Source organism: Rutidosis leptorrhynchoides, chromosome 6, assembly GCF_046630445.1.
Source record: "Rutidosis leptorrhynchoides isolate AG116_Rl617_1_P2 chromosome 6, CSIRO_AGI_Rlap_v1, whole genome shotgun sequence".
NCBI lineage: Eukaryota > Viridiplantae > Streptophyta > Magnoliopsida > Asterales > Asteraceae > Rutidosis > Rutidosis leptorrhynchoides.
The window spans coordinates 314,527,619-314,550,649 of NC_092338.1; the positions used below are offsets into that span (position 1 = coordinate 314,527,619).

At 29.5% G+C, this 23,031-nt stretch overlaps 1 protein-coding gene across 2 annotated transcripts; it reads left to right on the top strand.

Moving 5' to 3' along the window:
• Positions 1-307: 307 nt before the first annotated feature.
• On the top strand, positions 308-15,671 carry LOC139853319 (non-specific lipid transfer protein GPI-anchored 14-like). Of its 2 annotated transcripts, XM_071842692.1 has the most exons (5): positions 310-780; positions 925-1,020; positions 14,287-15,126; positions 15,219-15,255; positions 15,389-15,671. In XM_071842692.1, the coding sequence occupies exons 1-3, from the start codon at positions 447-449 to the stop codon at positions 14,403-14,405; spliced, it is 549 nt and encodes a 182-aa protein (XP_071698793.1). In that variant the 5' UTR covers positions 310-446; the 3' UTR covers positions 14,406-15,126; positions 15,219-15,255; positions 15,389-15,671. The 2 variants fall into 2 exon arrangements, with proteins under 2 accessions (XP_071698794.1, XP_071698793.1); XM_071842693.1 differs by lacking the exons at positions 14,287-15,126; positions 15,219-15,255; positions 15,389-15,671 and adding an exon at positions 6,515-6,727 and having other exon boundaries at positions 308-780.
• Positions 15,672-23,031: the final 7,360 nt, after the last annotated feature.

Sequence of the window (23,031 nt, forward strand, 5' to 3'; positions counted from 1 at the left end):
ATCCTTTATCTTTATCTGTCGTTCGTTTTCAAAATAGTCTATGTCACTATAATATGTTATCTTATAGTGAGGTTCAAACTTAATATGTGAAGATACATGAATTCCAATAGCCTATCTTGTAATAGTCTATCGGAAATTGATATACGAGTAGTTAATTAATTAGTAATTAATCACTTATTGTAATATCAAACGTGTTTGCCGACATTTAAATCTTACTGAGTGAAGTCAGCAAGCATTATTAAGTGACATTAAATGTCTACCAATCACCAAACTTCATTTATAGATCAACCTAACATATATGAAATGAATTCTTTCAGCACCCTTTTATTCGTTACATGTTATGTTCCTAAATAAAGGCAACTTAGCATATATGCAATTAACTTAGTTAAGATCCACCTTCAACCTTCAATATCTCTCACTGCCATCGTTTCATAACCGCTCTAAAAATGGGTTCAAAACAATTGTTGCAAACGGTAGCCATGTTGGTGATCATGGTACTAATTGGTGTGACAAAAGCCGACATAAACAAAGATAAATCACAATGTGCAACTCAACTTGTCGGATTACTAACTTGTTTACCTTATGTGGGTGGTGAAACGAATACTCCAGCAACGGATTGTTGTAGTGGGCTCAAGGAAGTCATGGCTAAGAGCAAGGTGTGTTTATGCGTTTTGATCAAGGATCGCAATGATCCGAGCCTTAACCTTAAGATCAATGAAACGCTTGCTCTAAGTTTACCCGATTCTTGCCACATGCCAACCAATATATCCGAGTGTGCGAGTAAGTAACAATGATAATTTAGGAGGCTGGTTCAACCGACTTCTTTTGATAAGGAGTACTACTGAACCAGCCTCCTAATTTATATGATATTATGGAATTAAAAAGTATTTTCATTTGATTGATTTTTAAATGTGATGTATTTAGGTCTTCTACACTTGCAAGCAGGCTCACCGGATGCTAAAGTATTCGAAGACTTTGAAAACCTCTTGAATGACAAAAACACAACTATAGTTCTACCAGGTACTACTCTTTAAGATATTTATACAATTTTTTAATAACCGTACGTAAATGTAGTACATGGAAATACTAAAATGGACGACGAGTTAAGTTGGGTATCAGTTAATATTGTTTATAGATCAACATGAGCCCGGTTAGGTAGATTATTTCATACTTCCTTCATGAAATAACCCGACCTAATCCATCTGGACGAAGTCTTCAACAGTTGGTCCCATTGCGAGGTTCTGACCTCTATATGCCATGAACGACTCCATGTAATATGAGCAAATGCACAGCGAAAGATTTCTTTCATACCTGAGAATAAACATGCTTTAAAGTGTCAACCAAAAGATGGTGAGTTCATAAGTTTATCATAAAACAATAAAATTCTGTAATTTTGATAGACCACAAAATTTAAATGTGCTTGGTACAAATGGGCTCGAATCCTATACCCACATGTAATGTACATGCGATATCTTTTAAATACAGTACACATTTCTCTTGTACGAAATCCCTTTTCATAAATCTTAGTAACCGTACACAAATCTTGTACACAAAAATTAATACACATAACCTGTATATAAAAATCATTCTCTCGATACATAACATTCATATCAATTGGTAGCAATTATCATGTCCACATAATTCAATGGTGGCAATTATCATGTCCACATAATTCAATGGTGGCAATTATCATGTCCACATAATTCAATGGTGGCAATTATCATGTCCACATAATTCAATAATAATCCGCAGAACTTCTGTCTGCATAATAATTCATTCGAGGAATGTTTTGCTTGTGTCTATCTCGTCAAACATTTATAAAAACATTTCATGTATTCGCAGTTCAAAATATATTTCAAAAGCATTTAATAAAAGCAGTTGTAAAAACAGCGCATGTATTCTCAGTCCCAAAAATGTAAAGAGTAAAAGGGAGCAAATGAACTCACGCATATAAAAAATAGTAAAATAGTTAATAAAGCATTTGCATGTATTCTCAGCCCAAAAATGTATATAAAAGGGAATAATGAAACTCACCTAATGTATTTTGTAGTAAAAATACATATGACTATATTGAACAACGCAGGGTTGGCCTCGGATTCACGAACCTATATCAGTCGTATATATATTAAAACGTATGATGACAATTAATCAGTTCTTATATTTATATTATTAATACATTTCTTATATTAATAGTTTATTAACTATATTCATTTATATATTTTAAATACTTAAAATTTATGTATATATCAGATAATAGGTCATTTGTGATAAATACCCTATATTGATGTTTAGGAATATCATATTATGTACTAAAAATTTATATTAATATATTTGTAATATTTATTTGTAATAATAATAATGATATTACTAATCATTTTTATTAATGATAATATTTATATAAAATGTTAATTTTTATAAAGGATAAGGTAATATCTTTACTAATAAAGTTAAATTTTTGATAAAAAGCGATGGTTTTGATAAAATGATAACTTTGAAAATTTTAATTATAATGACACTTCTAATAGGAATGTTAATAATAATAATAACTTTTATAATAATAATAATAAGGATATTAATAATAATACTTATGATAATAACAGTAATTTTTAATAAAAACTAAAAGTTTAATAATAATGATAATGAAAATAATATTTTGATAATAATACTTAATATTTAATAATAATAATGATAATACTAATAATAATAATAATAATAATAATAATAATAATAATAATTAATAATAATAATAATAATAATAATAATAATCATCATCATCATAATCATAATTATAATGATGATAAAAATACTAAAATGATAAGTTTACTACTAATATTATTATTATAATACTTATCATAATATTAATGCTAATGACTATAATTCTTGTAAGTATGGTAATAAGTATAATACTAATAATAACCACAATAATAACAATCATAATTATAATCATAATAATAATTAATACTAATAAAAATTTCAATAACAAAATTAGGAAAAACAACCTCATATGAAAAGTGTTCCAAAAAGAAACAGCCATCCCCTGAACTCGATCTCATGACCACACGTTAACACCCAAACATTTTCGACCATCTAGCTGTTCCTGTTTTCTGTTTTATAATTGAATTTAATTTTACATATCCCGTATTCTTCTATCCCTCTTCTTCTACCAACCCAGAAGCAAATCGACCACGTAAAACAAATTGAATCACTTGATTACTTAATAAGATTAGGTTCTTCAACTGATTAGAACTGATAAGTGATTGATTAATTTAATTAAAACAGAAAAAAAATTAAAAAAAAATATCTGCACAGCTCATACGAATCCCTCATGAACTCAATCATCGATTTCAACTTTAAGACTATTTTGACTTATACTTATAACATGAAATAATTTTCAAACGACTCTTATAAACTATCTCAATCAACAATTGAACCTGAAACATCATGTGGGATTCAAATTTCGCGAAGAACATATTTGTTGACTTTTAAATTCGTAACTTTGACTCTGCAAATTTGAATTCGATATTGAGAATTGAAATTTAGGACTTTGCAGGTAGTTTGAAATAGAGATTACAAGCATAACTGCAATAATACCTTTTGAAAATAAATGCGAAATTGAGTCTTTTGTTATCTGAGTTCAAAACAGAGGTCGACACCTCTTATTTTTATATATTTTTTTTTCTTGTTTTCTTTCAAAGTTGTTGATTGTGCTGTATATAATGGAATTGGTTGTATGACATATTAGTTGAATCCAAATCATAATTGAATTGAAGTGGACGTATAATAATTTGGTGACACGAAAATATTCGATTTAGATGGGAGAGGACATGAAATATATAAAAATACAAATAAAGAGAAACCAGATAGTGAGTTATAACCTATTCGTACTAGTTGAGGACTTTGATGTCCAGCAATTTGTTTCGATTAGCTGTCAAATTCAAACAAATTATTTACGTTTTACCTATATATATTGTGATGACCCAGAAATTTCTGATCAAATTTAAACTTAATCTTTGTATGATTAACATTTCTGACACGATAAGCAAAGTCTGTAATATTGATTCTCAAAATTTTTGAACTAATGTTATATATTCAGTTAACCTTTGACTATTGACCAACGATTCATGAACATCTATTTGAAAATATATATATATATATATATATATATATATATATATATATATATATATATATAAATTGGAATATTAATTATTCATAAATAACTTGCAATGTGTATTTAAAAACTGATTTATGTATATTAAAAAGATATATACATATATATAATTTCAAGTTATTTAGTAAACGATAGTAACATTCGTTTATTGATTCGATTGATATTTAGATTAGTTAACTAAAGCGTTTAAGATGAACCAGTAAAACACTAATTTGCTACAGTATTTTCAAATTGCTACAGTACCCAAAATGCTATAGTGTTTTCGAAAATCACTATTTACTACAGTGAAATTGACTTTGCTACAGTGAATTGCTACCTCGAGTATTATAGTGATTTGCTATAGTGAATTGCTACAGTGAATTGCTACAGTCAAAATAAAAATGTATGTATTATATGTTAACAAATAGCGAGACGATGATTTATAGAAGTAAATGACCAAAACACTCAAATGTATAAGTTATACCTCGAGTGGTATAGTTTATGGATGATTTAAGACTATATTTTGATAAAGGTACGATTCACGAAACATAAAGTACAAGTTTTCTCAGTATACGATAGGACGTTCGAAAAACCGGAACCGGGACATAAGTCAAGTGATGACGTACGACTTATTGGAATAAAAATTACAAGTCAACTATGCGCGTGAATTTAATATAATATATAATTAATTATATAAATTATATATTATAAATATAATATAAATAAATATGTCGACAAGAGTCATGACAAAATCATATGTGAGCTGGAAAAGCTTCCCATGCGATCGCATGGGAATTACACTGTCCAGCCATGCGATCGCATGGCAACCCTGGACATGCCACATCTATAAAAGCCGATCATTTCTGGTTCTGAATTTATTTAAATTACTCCGTAAGTATTTATTTTATTTATATTATTATTATTATTATTATTATTATTATTATTATTATTATTATTATTATTAATCTTATTATTATTAGTATTATTATTATTATTATTATTATTATTATTATTATTATTATTATTCCTAATATTATTAGTAATATTAGTGTTATTAGTAATATTATACATAAAATACTACGACGAGGTCTTGAGCGTGTCACTTTCAAAATGGTTTTCAAGCAGGATAGAGCTAAGGAAATTATGGATTATTGTCAAGGAGGTTATGGGTAATGTTCGGGGGTATATTTGTGAATCAAACCTAGTGTTTATCATCTCCGTTACTTCTACGTACTATCCTACAATATTGAATCTCAATATTGATACGTAAGCACTCATATTTTATCTTTTATATATTAATTGTGTATCCATGTCTAGTGCTCGAGTATATATATTTATACATACGTGTATGCTAAATTTCGTCGTTAAACAGTTTATAATAAATCACGAATTAAATACATATATTACTGGTAAAAGGTATATGATATACATGTTTTTGGAAAGCTGGTGAAAAATCAATAACTTTTCATTTAGATATCGAATAGTTTCGATGAACGGATTAAAAGATATGATTAACTGAATTATAATTGACGTTAATTGGAATTGCTTTTGAATCTGCAATTAATATTTAAATAACTTGGTTGTAAGATTGATAAATTGAATTTTTGAGTATTACCAACCGAGTAAATGAATCCTTATATAAGATACGTCTCGTTTTGTTAAACTATTGTCAAAATTGACTTTTTGAAACAACTTTGGATAACTTTTGTATGTCGATCTCGAGCATTAGGATTATGATACACTATGACCTGTCCTAACTTGATAGACATTTATTGACCAACATATGTTCTCTAGGTTGAGATCTACGGTTATTTGGTAATCCGTGTGTCGGTCACATTTTGGTGAACGACTTTATATGCTGCTAAGGTGAGTTTCATTTGCTCCCTTTTTAATTGCTTTTGCAATCTATATTTTGGGCTAAGAATACATGCACTTTATTTAAAACGCAATGGATACAAGTACATACTAAATTCTACACCGAGTTTGAACCGAAAATCCCTTAGCTTTGGTAACTAGAAACTGCCGGTTATAAGAACTGGTGGGCGCGAGTAGTGGTATATGGTTCCATAGGGCTTGATATCCCCGTCCGAGCTAGAGCACTAGCCTTTTACCGGACGTATGCTATTTGAGAAGCGTACACGTTGGTTTGCGTGTACTATTAATATGATTATACAAAGGGTATAAAATATATATACGTTAAGTTTAGTTACCAGGGTGCTCAATTTCGTAGAATATTTTGATAAACGTTTCTGGATGAAACAACTGAAATCTTGTGATCCATCTTTATATACAGATTATACGAAACATTAAAACTATGAACTCACCAACCTTTGTGTTGACACTTGTTAGCATGTTTATTCTCAGGTTTCCTAGAAATCTTCCGCTGTTTGCTTAGATGTTAGACAAGCTATGTGCATGGAGTCTTACATGACATATTTTTCAAGGAAACGTTGCATTCACCAAATCATCACCATGTATCTTATTTTGACTGCATTGTCAACGGAAGTACTGTTGTAAACTATTATTTATGGTGATTGTCTATATGTAGAAATCATCAGATGTCGAAAACTTTTGATTTAAATACTCATTTATGGTGTGCCTTTTCAAAAGAATGCAATGATTACAAAACGTATCATATAGAGGTCAAATACCTCGCAATGAAATCGATGAATGACGTGTTCGTCCATATGGATTTGGAGCGATCGTCACATATATGGAGTTCATCTATATTTTCATATATAAACGGGATATATCTGTATTTAATTTAGTGTATATATAAACATATATCTGCTTTTTAAATATCTGTATATATCTATAATTAATCTTATTAATTATTAATTATATAATTGTATATCTGAATATATGTATTTCTCCATAACTGAAATTTATATATTTATATGTATTTATGCATATTATATCAGTATGTATATACATTTGATAGTATATATATATATATATATATATATATATATATTAACAGTATTTATATATACGATCTTATTTATATATCTGTTTTTAAATATCAAATTCTTATTATTATTATTATTATTATTATTATTATTATTATTATTATTATTATTATTATTATTATTATTATTATTTTATAAATTTAATTACTAATAATAACAATGGTATTAATAGTCCTATAAATGATATTAATAATACTACAAGTTATAATAATAATATTAATATTATTAATGATCTTAATAATGTAATAACTTATACATATTAAATTTTATAAATATATACTATACTAGACTTAATACAATGAATAATTAATATTAATATTAACAATAATAATTATGAAAATAATAACAATGATTTTAATATAACTACTATAATACAATTTATTAATTGTATCATATTTACAAACTATCATATATTGAATCTTTAATATATATTATTTACAATATATATAACATTACTTACGTGTAGCATTTATATATATATATTTACATATATATATACACACAATTTTTCGTGAATCGTCAGGAATAGTCAAAGGTCAAATGGTTCTATGTAACCTGTTCCAAAAATTTAGTGACTTAACTTTTCAGACTTTGCTTATCGTGTCGAAACCATAAAAGATTCAAGTTTAAATTTGGTCGAAAATTCCCGGGTCATCACACTTCATCCCAATTTAACTGTCCCGTTTACCTTATATGCAATAAGTATCCCATTTAAAAAAAAAAAAAAATTTGTATGATTGAAACTTTGATGCACTACAAAATAATGTTTCATTTTTTACACTTTCAAAATTTTAACACTTTGAAGTGTCAATAACTTAACATGTTTTTAACACCTATAAGCGTCACAAAGTTTTTGACATTGAAAAGCGTCAAAAAAGAAAACCCAATGACACTTACAAGTGTCAAAAAGTTAATAACACTAAAAATTTCTGACACCATATTTTTTGACGCTTCAAAATTTTTGACACCATATTTTTCCACACTTTCGACTTATATTGATATTTTTAAGCGTCAAAAACTCATTTAAAAAGTGTTAAAAACTACAACATTATTTGTAGTGATGGTTTTTTATTGTTATTTTGAGTAAATGACAATATTTTTACGATAATAAAAAATAGTAAAGTAGACAGTTTTTTTAGAACAAGTATATGTTATTCATATTTAATATCTAATACATAATACATATACAATTTGAAAATTGAAAATATAGAATATATATAATCACTTAATATTATAGTTATATTTGTTATAATTCAGTAGGCTTATAACTACCTTTAGTGGTTTGATTCTTGATTAAGAATACTAATAATGAAGTGTAAGAACAAAGATGATAATGGAGAGAAAGAAAGAAACACTTTGTAAGTGTGAGAAATGGTGCAAGTTTAATGCTTGCATTCATGGCTATTTATAGCAAAAATATCACAAGTTTAGGTAATACAATAATATTACTTTTGTGTATCAATAATTGACTATCCATTTATATATATATTTATATATTATAACACTCTCCCTTGGATAGAAATTTTGTTTGTTGAAGATCAACTGTAAGTTACTGCCTCGTTAAAAACCTTGCTAAAGAAAACCCAGTGGGAAAAAAAACTTTAGCTAAGGGAAAAAGAGTGCAGCATGGAGTTGACTCCCCCTCAAGTAGACATTGCTTCAGTTGTTACATCTTTTGAACATGTCTCATACCAATGTTATGAACGTGTGTTCTGAAAATAGCAGTTGGAAGTGCTTTCGTGAAAAAATCAGCAGAGTTTTTGCTGGATTGAACATATCTCATTTCAATCTCGTTGTCCTTAATGAGATTTTAAGTGTATGAGAAGAATCTAGGAGGTATGTGTTTGGTTCGGTCACTTTTGATATACCCTTCTTTCATCTGTGCTATGCAAGCTGCATTATCTTCATAGATAATTGTTGGACTTTTATCGCGTTCTAGTCCACAAGAATCAGTAATGATTTGTGTCATTGATCTCAACCAAAAACATTCCCGAGTAGCTTCATGTAATGCAATCACTTCGGCATGATTTGATGATGTAGCAACAAGTGTTTGTTTTTGAGAACGCCATGATATTGCAGTACCTCCATTTAGGAATACATATCCAGTTTGAGATTTAGCTTTATGTGGATCAGATAAATAACCTGCATCAGCATAACCAACCAAATCTTGTTTTGATTCGTTAGAATAAAATAATCCTAAATCAGTAGTTCCTCGAAGGTATCGAAATATGTGCTTGATCCCATTCCAGTGTCTTTTGGTAGGAGCAGAGCTGAACCTTGCCAACAAATTAACTGCAAAAGAAATGTCAGGTCTTGTATAATTTGTAAGATACATAAAAGCTCCAATTGCACTAAGATATGGTACTTCTGGTCCAAGAATATCTTCATGATCTTCACATGGACGAAATGGATCAGTTTAAACATTGAGTGATCTAACAACCATAGGAGTACTTAATGGTTTTGCCTTGTCCATATTGAAACGCTTCAGAATCTTTTCAGTATATGTTGTTTGATGTACAAGTAAACCATTAGGCATATGCTCAATTTGTAAACCAAGGCAATACTTGGTTTTTCCGAGATATTTCATTTCAAATTCTTTCTTTAGAAGTTGAATGATTTCATGGATCTCTTTATTTGTACCTATGATGTTAAGATCATCAACATAAACAGTTATGATCACATATCCGGATGTTGTTTTCTTAATGAAAACACAAGGACAAGTAAGGTTATTTGTATACCCTTTGCTTATCAAGTAATCACTTAATCGGTTATACCACATACGTCCCGATTGTTTTAACCCATATAAAGATCTTTGTAATTTAATCGAATACATTTCTTTGGGTTTTGCATTTGATGCTTCTGGTACCTTAAATCCTTCAGGTATCTTCATATATATATATATCACTATCAAGTGATCCATATAGGTAAGCAGTCACAACATCCATGAGATGCATTTCTAAATTTTTAGAAACTGCCAGGCTGATTAAGTACCTAAAAGTAATTGCATCCATAACAGGGGAATAAGTTTCTTCATAATCAATTCCCGGTCTTTGAGAAAAACCTTGAGCTACAAGTCTAGCTTTATACCTTGTAACTTCATTTTTCTCATTTCTTTTTCGGACAAAAATCCATCTGTATCCTACAGGTTTCACATCTTTAGGAGTGAGAATGATGGATCCGAAAACTTTTCTTTTATTGAGTGATTCTAATTCAGCTCGTATTGCTTCTTTCCATTGAGCCCAATCATGTCTATTTTGACATTCAACCATAGATGTTGGTTCTGGATCATCATCATTATTCATGATGTCATATGCAACATTAAATGAAAATTTCTCATCAAGATTTTTCATTTCATTTCGGTTCCATAATATTTTTGAATATGCATAATTGATTGCAATTTCTGTATTGACATCATCAACCTCCTCTGCAGTAGGAGTACTGATTTGTGGTTCTTCTTGAACACTTTCTTTTACTTCATTATCAGCTGATTTTCTTTTTCAAGGATTTTTATCCTTTGAACCAATTGGTCTTCCACGTTTCTGACGTGGCAAAGATTCATGAGTGACGTTATTGCCAGCTTTTGGAATTTCAATTCGAGCTGGAGTATTTACTGCTGGTATATATGATTTTGTCACCGTTTTTGTATCTGTAAATGCATCAGGCAATTGATTTGCAAGTTCTTGTATATGCATTATCTTTTAAACTTCTGTCTCGCATTCTTTTGTGCGAGGATCAAGATACTTTAATTGAGGTTCACACCATGAAACATCATTTTCTTTATTTTTCATTTCTCCCCCTAATCTAGGGAACAATATTTCATTAAAATGACAATCAGCAAAACGTGCTGTAAAAACGTCACCTGTCATAGGTTCAATATACCTTAATATTGAAGATGTTTCATATCCAACATATATTCCCAACCTCCTTTGAGGACCCATTTTTGTACGTTGTGGTGTCGCAATTGGAACATACACTGCACAACCAAATGTTCTAAGATGGGAAATATTTGGCTCTTGACCAAAAGCAAGTTGTAGGGGGGAATATTTATGACTTACACTTGGTCTAATGCGAATCAATGCAGCAGCATGTAAAATTGCATGACCCCATATAGATACAGGGAGTTTTGTTCTCATTATCAATGGTCTAGCGATTAACTGTAAACGTTTAATCAATGACTCGGCTAAACCATTTTGTGTATGCACATGAGCAACAGAATGTTCAACAACAATTCCTATAGACATGCAATAGTCATTAAATGCTTGAGATGTAAATTCACCAGCATTATCAAGTCTCACCCTTTTAATGGTGTAATCAGGAAAATGAGCTCTCAATTTAATAATTTGGGCAAGAAATTTTGCAAATGCCACATTACGGCTTGATAACAGACAAACATGAGACCATCTGCTAGATGCGTCTATTAGAACCATGAAATATCTAAATGGTCCACATGGTGGATGAATTGATCCACATATATCACCTTGAATTCTTTCAAGAAACATTGGTGATTCTTTCTCAACCTTAAGTGGTGAGGGTCTAGTTATCAATTTTCCAAGAGAGCAAGATGTACATGAAACCATTGTATCATGATGGATTTTTCTATCCTTTAGTGGATGTCCATGAGTACATTCAATAATCCTTTTCATCATTGTTGATCCTGGATGGCCTAATCTGTTATGCCATAAACTGAATACACCAGGATCAATATATTTTTCGTTAACTACCATATGTATTTCTGGTACATTTATATGTGTATAATGTAATCCAGAACTAAGTCTTGGCAGTTTTTCAACCACATGACTCTTGTCAGTGATACTTAAATATTTCTCATTTTCTGTTGTCACTGACTGATAATCATACCCGTTAAGGTATATGTCGGAGAAACTCAATAAATTTCTGCTTGACTTGGGAGAAAATAAGGCATCATTTATTAAAAATTTTGTACCATTTGGTAGTATGAAATTTGCCTTTCCTATCCCTTTTATCAAGTTAGCAGGTCCTGATATTGTATGTATAGTTCCTTCCGTTGGTTTTAGATCAATAAAATATTTCTCGAATTTAAGTATAGTGTGTGTAGTTCCACTGTCTGCTATACAGAGATCTCCACCACTTGATTGATGTTGTATTCCAGCAAAATTCATATTGAACTTCATATATAAGAAATAAATAGTGAGTACATTAATATTACACAATATTTTACACGCAAATAGATAGTACTGAAACATTTTGCAAACATAATGACAAAGACAGACGATATTAAATCGTTTATTTTTCGAAAGACACACAACTTAAACATTCAAGAAATCTTCATATAAATCAGATGGTTTTTCAGTGACTGTTGGATCGACGTTATCCACAAAGTTTACTTCCTTTTCTTTATTTTTCAGCGAATCCTGATACATCTTAACAAGATGTTTAGATGTTCGGCAAGTATTAGCCCAGTGGCCCATTCTACCACATCTGTAGCAAGATTCTTCAGAATTTTTAGAAGAATTTTCTTCAACATCTTGTTTAGTGGGCTTGTTTTGTGGTTGATATTTATATTTTCGTGGATTATTATTTCTTTGACCACCACGGCCACGACCACGACCACGTCCTCGCCCATTACCATTACCATAAGGATGGTTTCTACCATAGTTATGGCTTTTGGCATGATGATGGTGATGGTTATTATAACCACGACCTTGCCCGCATCCTTGTCCCTGTTTATAATTATTTGCAGTATTTGCTTCAGGGATTGCAAGTGTACCAGTAGGACGGGATTGCTGATTTTTCATTAATAGTTCATCATTTTGCTCTGCAACTAAGAGATATGAATTAAGTTCAGGATATGTTTTGAACTTTAGCATTCTCAAATTTCTTTGCACTGTGATGTTTGCAGCATTCATTGTGGAGAAAGTTTTCTCCATCATGTCTGCATCACTTATTTCATGTCCACATAATTTAAGTTGTGAACATGTATTATACAGAGCTGAGCTATATTCATTTACTTTCTTAAAGTCTTGGAACCTTAATGTTCTCCATTGTTCCATAGCAGCTGGAAGTAAAATTTCTCTTTGATTATTGAATCTGCTTTTGAGACCTTCCCATAAAACATGGGGATCTTCTACAGTCACATAATTATTTTGTAAGCATTCATCAATATGTTGATGAATAAAGCAACATGCCGTTGCTTGTTCTTTTTCAGAACAAATGTTGTTTTCATTTATGGCTTCAAGAATGCCCATTGATTTAAAATGCATTTTTACTTTTATAACCCATGGCATGTAGTTGTTTCCGGTTGATTCTAAAGGAGTAAATTTAAGCTTTTCCAGATTCGACATTTTCTATTAAAACAAACAACATGATAAATTATAGTCACTTTATATTCATAAGTATATAAACATTAAACATAAATTTAATATAACATAAATGATAAGTAGGTGACAGTGTCGACCATATGTAAGCAATCATTAATAAATGTTATATAATATAAATATAAATATTAGTAAACATAAATGATAATTAGGCGACAGTGTCGGCCATATAAATGTTAGATAATAGAAATATAAATGTTAGTAACATAAATGATAATTAGGCGACAGTGTCGGCCATATAAATGTTAGATAATTGAAATATAAATGTTAGCAACATAAATAATAATTAGACGACAGTGTCGACCATATATTATTCAGGTGGTATAACCGACCATATATCATTTAGGTGGCAGAGCCAACCATAATTAGTATTAAGATTATCGTGCTGATAACGTGTTATAATTCAGTAGGCTTATAACTACCTTTAGTGGTTTGATTATTGATTAAGAATACTAATAATGAAGTGTAAGAACAAAGATGATAATGGAGAGAAAGAAAGAAACACTTTGTAAGTGTGAGAAATAGTGCAAGTTTAATGCTTGCATTCATGACTATTTATAGCAAAAATATCACAAGTTTAGGTAATACAATAATATTACTTTTGTGTATCAATAATTGACTATCCATTTATATATATATTTATATATTATAACAATATTTAAGATTGTAATGTCATTTTAAGTAAACTTAATTATAGTCGTTAAGAATGTCGTTACTTATTTTATTTCCTAATTTTTAACGGTGAGAGGCATGCTCTTTATTATTTACGCAGCAACTCGAAGCCATTAACTTACTTTATCAATTTGTTATGTAGGGAGTGCAACAAATTCTAATACCATGTCGTCAAGTAATGGTGAAAATCGAAAGACGAAGTGGGGACTTAAGATTGTGGCCTTCTTTTTCATTATTGTCATGCCTACAACGACACCTTAATTAATTGGCGGCCATTTAAGATTTATTTTAGTTTATAAAATTTATCTTGATAATGTTTTTAAATGGGCAATAATAATTTCACTTGTGAATTTGATAAATCTACTCATATATATTATGCAAGAAATGGTTGTACATAAATGTTAAGCTCTATTATTAGTGGACTTATCAATAGTATAAGTGAATTTATCATCTCCCTCTTTAAATATATATATAGTATTTTTAAATATATGTAGTATGTAATGTAATATGTATAAGCACTACTACAAAAAACAGTTTAGAAACCCCTAATTGAGACCCCTACATAAATAAAACAGGTTTCTAATATTTTGAAACCGGTTCATATAATAAAACAGGTTTGTATTCTTTGTGTTGGAACCGGTTTTCTCAATAAACCGGTTTATATTAATGGGAACCGGTTTTTTGGTATAAAACCTATCTTTAAAATCCGAATATTTTCTTATTTGCTTGGCGGGGCACTACTTTTGATGAAATATTTTGTATATGGGAGCCAAAATTCACCATGAGTGCTTCACCACAAAATTAATTTTCCAAACAAACCCTCAAAGTTTATCTTCTAGTTTCTATGTAAGCCGCCACCATCACAATTGCTTAATCTTAATAATCACCTCCATCATCTCCCCTGTACATACGATAGCCAGAGGCTTGTCTTTGCCGTTTGCTTTAGCTACAAAGAGGTTTTCTTAATCCTCTATCTAATCAGGTATATAGTACTAATTATTCATAGTTTACTGAAAGTTGTTTTTAGGATAATAAATAAATGATCGATTATACAATCGCAACTTTCTTTGTTAGGTCTTGGATGGTTGGTTTGCTTGTGACTTTATTCAAGGTAAAATTCAGTTCAGTAAATGTTAATATAATTTGAATCCCACATTGTACAGATAATTTTTTGGTCTGATAATGAGGCATAATTTTAGTATAATTTTTTGGTTTGATGAAAAAAATTTATTTTGATAATGCAGGAACTACAAAGTAATGTGATGTATTCCGATGTCTCTCAATTGCAAGTGGATGATCTTTTTGTGGAAACCTCATTTCAAGAAGAGAACGTCAAAGCAAAATAACTACCGAGTCATGTGATTATTGACGAGATTCTTATGTTTGTTTTACACACCTTGTCGTGTGCATAGGGGATTCTCTGGCTTTGTAATTTTTTATTTGAATCTACATTGTACTCTTACAATTTGAATCTACATTGCAACTACTTCTATAACAGTTTGATGTTCCTTTTGATTAAACCTTGATGTCCATATATATCTCTGCATTTACCAAGTTTATATAATGATTTGGTAATACTGAAAAAATATTTACAGTTTATGCTTATGCTTTTATATATATATATATATATATATATATATATATATATATATATATATATATATATATATATATATATATATATATATATATATATATATAAACACAATCGAAACCGGTTTATTAGAAAAAAGAGGTCTCTTTGGTAGCTTATAGGAACCGGTTATATGAACAAAACCGGTCTCGAATGTTGGAATTGAACCGGTTATCAGTACAAAACCGGTCTCTAATGTGAGGAATGGGAACCGGTCTCAACTTTGAAGACCCCCACCTATCTAAACCGGTTTTTAAACCGGTTTTAAAACCGGTTTGTAAAGCATGAAAAACAGGTAAGATGTAATGTATAGTTTAATAAATTGTATATTTGTGGGTCACAATTTTACAGTTCACCGTGGCTGGTAATCAGGGTGGGATTTTGCGGCATGCAAAATGTGTAGTTGTACATAGCTCAAAATCCAAAAGGGACCTAAAAATATAACCCGCCAGTATGAATTTATGGTCAATATATTTATAATGTTTTAAAAATATTACGTTTTTTCAGTCGTTGTTTTGATTTATTGTAGTGCTTATTACATTTTACAGGTATTATTGAACTTGTTTTTATATTCATGAAAAACTTTCGTATACAAAAATCTTTTTTACTTATTGAACAGGGTCTTTAAAATTAATGGTTAAAGCTAAAAATAGGCTACAAACTTACACAAATGTACCGATGTCGCCCACAAACTCATATTCGTCCTACTGTCACCTACAAACTTTCAAAAAGTATACCAATGTAAACAAAAACTTTCAAAAAGTGTACCAATGTAAACAAAAAAGACTTGCTACCGGCTAAACTGGTCAAAATTAACACGTGTCGTTCGTGGATTGATCTTAATTCAAAAAAAAAAAAAAAAAATTATCAGGTCAAAATTAGTATGCAACAGGTCAAAACGCCAAAATGTTGATATTAGCACATTTTTTCAAAGTTTGCAGGCGACAGTAGGACGTAAATGAGTTTGTGGGCGACATCGGTACATTTGTGTAAGTTTGTAGCCTATTTTTGACTTTAACCCTAAAATTAACCATATGACCCTGGTGGTAATAATCCCGAAGTCACTACATGATAACAACATAGATCGGCAAAGATGATTGAAACAATTAGATGAATCATTTAAAGAGATACCGTAATTATCCTTACCGTCTAAAATGATAAGAGCAATGAGTGGTGATCTAAGTTACTTGTGTGTCATTGATAACTTAATGAGAAAAAATAGAAAGTGAGAATTGAAGTAGGTTAATTATGGTGTCAGTAAGTTTTTATTTTTTCATTTTTAACGATTTATGTGACACCGCAAGTTTTTGTTTTTTGTTTTTAATACGTGGTGGAAACATTATATTAATTAAATCCAATATAATCTATAACAAATGTTAATTCAATTCAACCGGTGTCACGTGTAACTATAGCAAAATACATATTTAACCGGAAAAGACATGTCCAAAATTACGTTTACAAAATGACACGGTTCAAAGTTATGTGTAATCAAAACTAACTCTGGTCAAAGCCAGTCTTTAAAACAAAATAAGACAACATCAGAGTTAAGTCTGGTTGAACATGACATGTTCATGCCCTCTAACGAATCATTTTCTCAAAAAGAGAAAAGATTAACTAATTCAATCAATCAATCGGTGTTATACACAGTCGGCATCACTTGAGACCAAAAACACCTTCGTCACTTTCCACCTAATTTTCTTCACTGATTCAATCAATTGGTGTTATATCAACGAATATGCAGCTGGATTTAGGTTCCAACTTTTTTTCCGTCGATATATGGTTTCTCCTTATTTTTGAATATCTTATGGGTAGAATTGTGTGTGAATTTTCATCTCACCTACTTTTGGATAATTATGTTTGATTGTAATTTTTGATGTGAAGATTTTGTGTGATTTGTGTTATTTTAATTGAATAAATAAGTGAAATGAAATGTCAGTGTGTGGTCGGGTTTACAGATGGTGATGGAGACATACAATGAAGAGTGTTTGGTTTCTTCTGACCTGTTAAATGAAGACATACAATAAAGATACCATAGGTCTAAGTCGGTTTGATTAAGAACATACCATACAATGATGCTTATGTTTGTTTGAAGAGTGTTAGATTAGGTAGCGATACTTGTAAGGTTAATTTGCTTAAAAATTTAGTGATAATGTAATACATCATCCATCATCGATTTGTGTAAGAAAGTTTAAGTCCCTTATAACATAAATCTCTTCCTTACTAGATGCAATGCATTTTGGGGTGCTATGTAATTAATCGTGCTCTGACAAGAATTGTACTAGGATGGGTAACCTCCTGGAAGTCCACGTGTGGTCGCCAAAAAAATCCGTACGCTTACGAGCAAAGCGGACAATATTGTGATCGTGTATGGATTGTGACGATTGTAAATTTTCAAGTTGAAGGAATTAGGGTTTTTGAGTGAGTGAATTAGGGATGAAAAGAAAAAGATATGATTTGACAAAAATGACCATCACGTGCGACTCACATGACTAATTTAACGTGATTATTTAACGGTGGTTAGTGCAAGGGACCAATCGCACAATTAGTGCAAACCTGGGTTATCAACCACGTCAAAAATAATAATAAGAGGCTATCATGCAATGTTAGACAAACGTCAGAGACCAATTGCATAATTTTTCATTACACTTTCACTACTTACCTTTTTATCGAAATTAGCTACTATAATTACATAAAAAGCTGTTTTTAGTTCTGTAATGACCCGCGTATTTTTGTTAACTTTCTTCGTTTATTCTTCACGACTGTTATATTTGACTTTTGTGTCATACGTGAATTAGTTGACTTTTATTTATTTTATTATATTATAAATATTATTTATAATATTTACGTGATACTTGGTTTGGAATTTCTTATAATTGTTAAGTGTTGCTTAACAACCGTTATCAACTTTTTAGTCACGAATTGATGACATAACATTTATATGTTATTTTATATTGATAAATATTATTTATAATATTTATTTGGATTATTAAGTTTATTAAGAATTTTTATTTTTACATTATACGTTTTAAACCTGACAATTGTTACAGAGCGTTAGCAATTTAACTTTTTCGAGATCATTAATTGCTAAGATTTTACATGTGTCATACCCCGTCCTAATCCCCTGGACGAAGTCATCAACATCTGGTCCCATTGCGAGGTACTGACCTAAATATGTCATGAACGACTCCATATAATATCTTTAAAAAGAGCAAATGCACAGCGGAAGATTTCTTTCATACCTGAGAATAAACATGCTTTAAAGTGTCAACCAAAAGGTTGGTGAGTTTATAGGTTTATCGTAATCAATCATTTTCATAATTTTAATAGACCACAATATTTTATTTTTCATAAATAACCTTACACTCGCAAGTGTATAAAAAATCATTCGTATGATGAACACCTGGTAACCGACATTAACATAATGCATATAGAATATCCCCCGCATACTCGCAAGTATGCCATAAATATTGGCAATCGCAATCACCATTTAAATCGAAGTACTAAAGCATTCCAAATTCCAGAATGGGGTTTGTTAGGCCCATAGATCTATCTTTAGGATTCGCGTCAATTAGGGGTCATTTCCCTAATTCTTAGGTTACCAGACTTGAAGGGGCAATATTCGGTATAGTAATCCAACCATAGAATGTAGTTTCAAGTACTTGTGTCTATTTTGTCAAACATTTATAAAACAGCGCATTTATTCTCAGTTTCAAAAATATATATATTGCAAAAGCATTTAAAAAGGGAGCAAATGAAACTCACAATACGATATTTTGTGGCAAAGTATGCATATGACGAAAGTGAACAATGCAAGATTGGCCTCGGATTCACGAACCTATATCATTTATATATATATTAATACATATAAATTGTAATCGAACAAATTTATATATATATTATTATTAATTATTATTTTAGTAAATTATATGTTTCGTTAATAATTTAATTAACTATATTTTTTTTTTTTTTTTTTGTATATACATTAGATAAATAATGTTAAAAATAATAATGATGATAATCATAATAATAATAATTATAATATTAATAAAATTAATAATATTAGTAATTTTCATAGAAATAATATTAATACTCATAAAAATGATAATAATAATAATGATAATAATAATAGTTTTTAATAAAGGTGGAAAGTTTAATAATATTGTTAATGAAAATAATAATTTTGATAATAGTACTTAATACTTAATAATAGTAATAATAATAATAATAATAATAATAATAATAATAATAATAATAATAATAATAATAATAATAATAATAATAATAATAATAATAATCTTATTACTAATGATAATACTAATTGCTAGTAATGATAATAGTATTAGTAATAACTATAATAATAATAATAATTGTAATGATAATAATAATAAATGATAACTAATATTTATTTTATTAATAATAATAATAATAATAATAATAATAATAATAATAATAATAATAATAATAATAATAATAATAATTATTATAATTATTATTATTATAATTATAATTTTGCTAGTAATAATAATATTAGTACTATTGATAATAACATAAAAATAATATTAATATTAGTAATTAGTAATAATATTAATATTAATCATATTAATTATATCAATAGTCAAGTTGGGCCTAATTATAATTCAATTAAATGAAAACAGCCCAAAATAATAGATCAGGCCCAATCTTTGTCCCTTTGGTTTTAAAGATAATATGAGCAGTAGTATACTAACATAAGATAAAAGAAAAGAAAAAAAAAATTAGCAGATGAAGACCTTCGGTTGTTGTCCATCGATCTGAAACAGGAATAAACACGGCTTATGGTGTTCGATCTACAGACACGAGCAGGAGCTGCAACAATTTGATTGATGTTCGATTTTATTGTTTAAGACTCGACCAAAAAGCATCGAATTTAATAAAACTCAAGTGGGTTTCGATTCATCAACAGGTCAATCAAACAAGCAATAATCATCGATGTAAATTAGGTCGTTTGATTCATCATCATCATCATCGTTCAACATCATCATTCATCATCAGTCATTTGCAAGATTTGATTCTTTGTTTCACTCGATATATATAATCAAGGATCTGGGTACGTAATTCGATTTCCATTTAATGAAATTCATATGCTAGGGATCTTATTAAATCAATTGAATTGTCTATGCTGAATTTATATACATTGTTACGATTTTTTTCGTTCTTGTTGGATAATGAAATGGATTGTATGTTAGGGATTAGGTTGGTTTTGTGATCTTTTGAATGCTAAGAGGGAGTAGCAGGTCTTTGATTTTTGGGGCAGAACATAACAATCGTATTAATGGTAATAGGTTATGATGATTATTGAATGGCTTCGTTAGCGAGAAAGATATGGCAATCGATTAGTCCGGCAACAACAAAACAAAACAGATAATTTTAGGTTACAGGTATGATTTGTTGTGGTGGTTTATGGACTTAAACAGGTTGTAGCAGCAGCAAGTAAGAGTTCTATGGAGATGGTGATCGGTTTTGGTTGAAGATCGAAACAAAACAGTGATCGAGTAATAGATTTTTGTTATGGTTCTAGTTAATGATGATAGATATAGATGATGGTGATTTAGGGGGGTTTGATATTTTGTTCCAATCAGAAACAGAAAATGTACCACAATAGTTGCAATGTGTTTGGTTATGTTGCAGGTATATTGATGGTGAAGGTCTTCGAATGAAACAGGAACGTAACAGCAATGTAGCAGTTTACTTGGTGTTCTTTCTTCGATCCTAAAACTGAAATAGAAAGCTAATGGGTTTCGATGGTCGTAACTGAAAACAGAAGCTGCACCGGCAGCAGCAACCATTCAAGTGGGTTCTTGAGGTGTTTTTGTGGTGATGATGGGAGACGTAATAGATAGCAGCAGTAGCACGAATAATAGTTGGTGTTTGGTTGTTGAAGCTTAGCGTGTGAAGGTGTGTTTGATGGTTGTTCCCGTAGGGTGGTGAAGGGTGAGGCCACAGATGGTGGAGAGGTTGCGATATGGCGGTTGGTTGGTGTTTAAATGATGATAGCTTGTCATGGTGATAGAGAGGAGAAAGAGATGGGTTTTCGTTTGAAGAATATAGAAGAGAGAAATGGGTTTTTACTTGTCGATAGAAACACAGAGAAAAAGTAAGATGGTGATATGTGGTTGTATGTGTTGATACCTCTAATAAATAGTATATATCTAATATATAAAGAAGCACAGAGTTAAAAGAAATATAGATGTATGAAGTTGAAATTTTAAACGTGAATGTCAACATCTAACTTTTAAATGGGTTAGTGGATGAATATATTAAAGATTAGATATTGATTGAAAGCGAACAATTTGTAATCACACATACTCACAGGTGTAATTAGTAAATGAAAAGTTAGAAACAAATAAAATGAAGTAGGAGATGGTGGGTGGTGATACATGATTCCACATCCAAACTTATATATAAATATAGATATCTAGGTGAGTGCATGGGTCGGACCCAAAAGAAGAAGCATACAATTCATTTAATCTATAAAGCATTATAGTAATCTCAACTTTTTTAAATTTATTGTTTGTTTGTACCGATCAACTTAACCCGTGCTTTCTATGTGATATATCATATAATAATAATAATATAATGATAATATATATATATATATATATATATATATATATATATATATATATATATATATATATATATATATATATATATATATATATATATATATATATATATATATATATATATATATATATGTATGTATGTATATATATATATATTTGGTGTAATAATAAGACCATAAGTACATATATTATCCAATATCTATCGTTATCTCATATTTCAACCAAAAGGTTGATAATTGATGGTGGTGAGTAGAAACCAAAATTAGAAATAGTCAAATAACAAAGTGGCGGGTTTGTAATATGTAAAGTTAAACAAGTGAGTTATAGGTAGGTCGATCAACAAGAAGCAAGTGTACTAGTTTTTAATTGATATGCATATGCATGTATGCAATATATACATATTATATTATGATGTGGAAAGAACCAAATACATTAACAATATTAATAATGTAGAATGTAAAATTAATAGATTTGTTTAATGCATAAAGAATAATCCTTTTAAAACTTTTTATATTTGACAACCATATATATAAATACATTTTAGTAATATGTTTTATTATAATTTAGTTTACATAACAACTAATCACATAATAGTTTAATTTATAATATATAATTATTTACATATATAATTATTTATATATGCATTTCC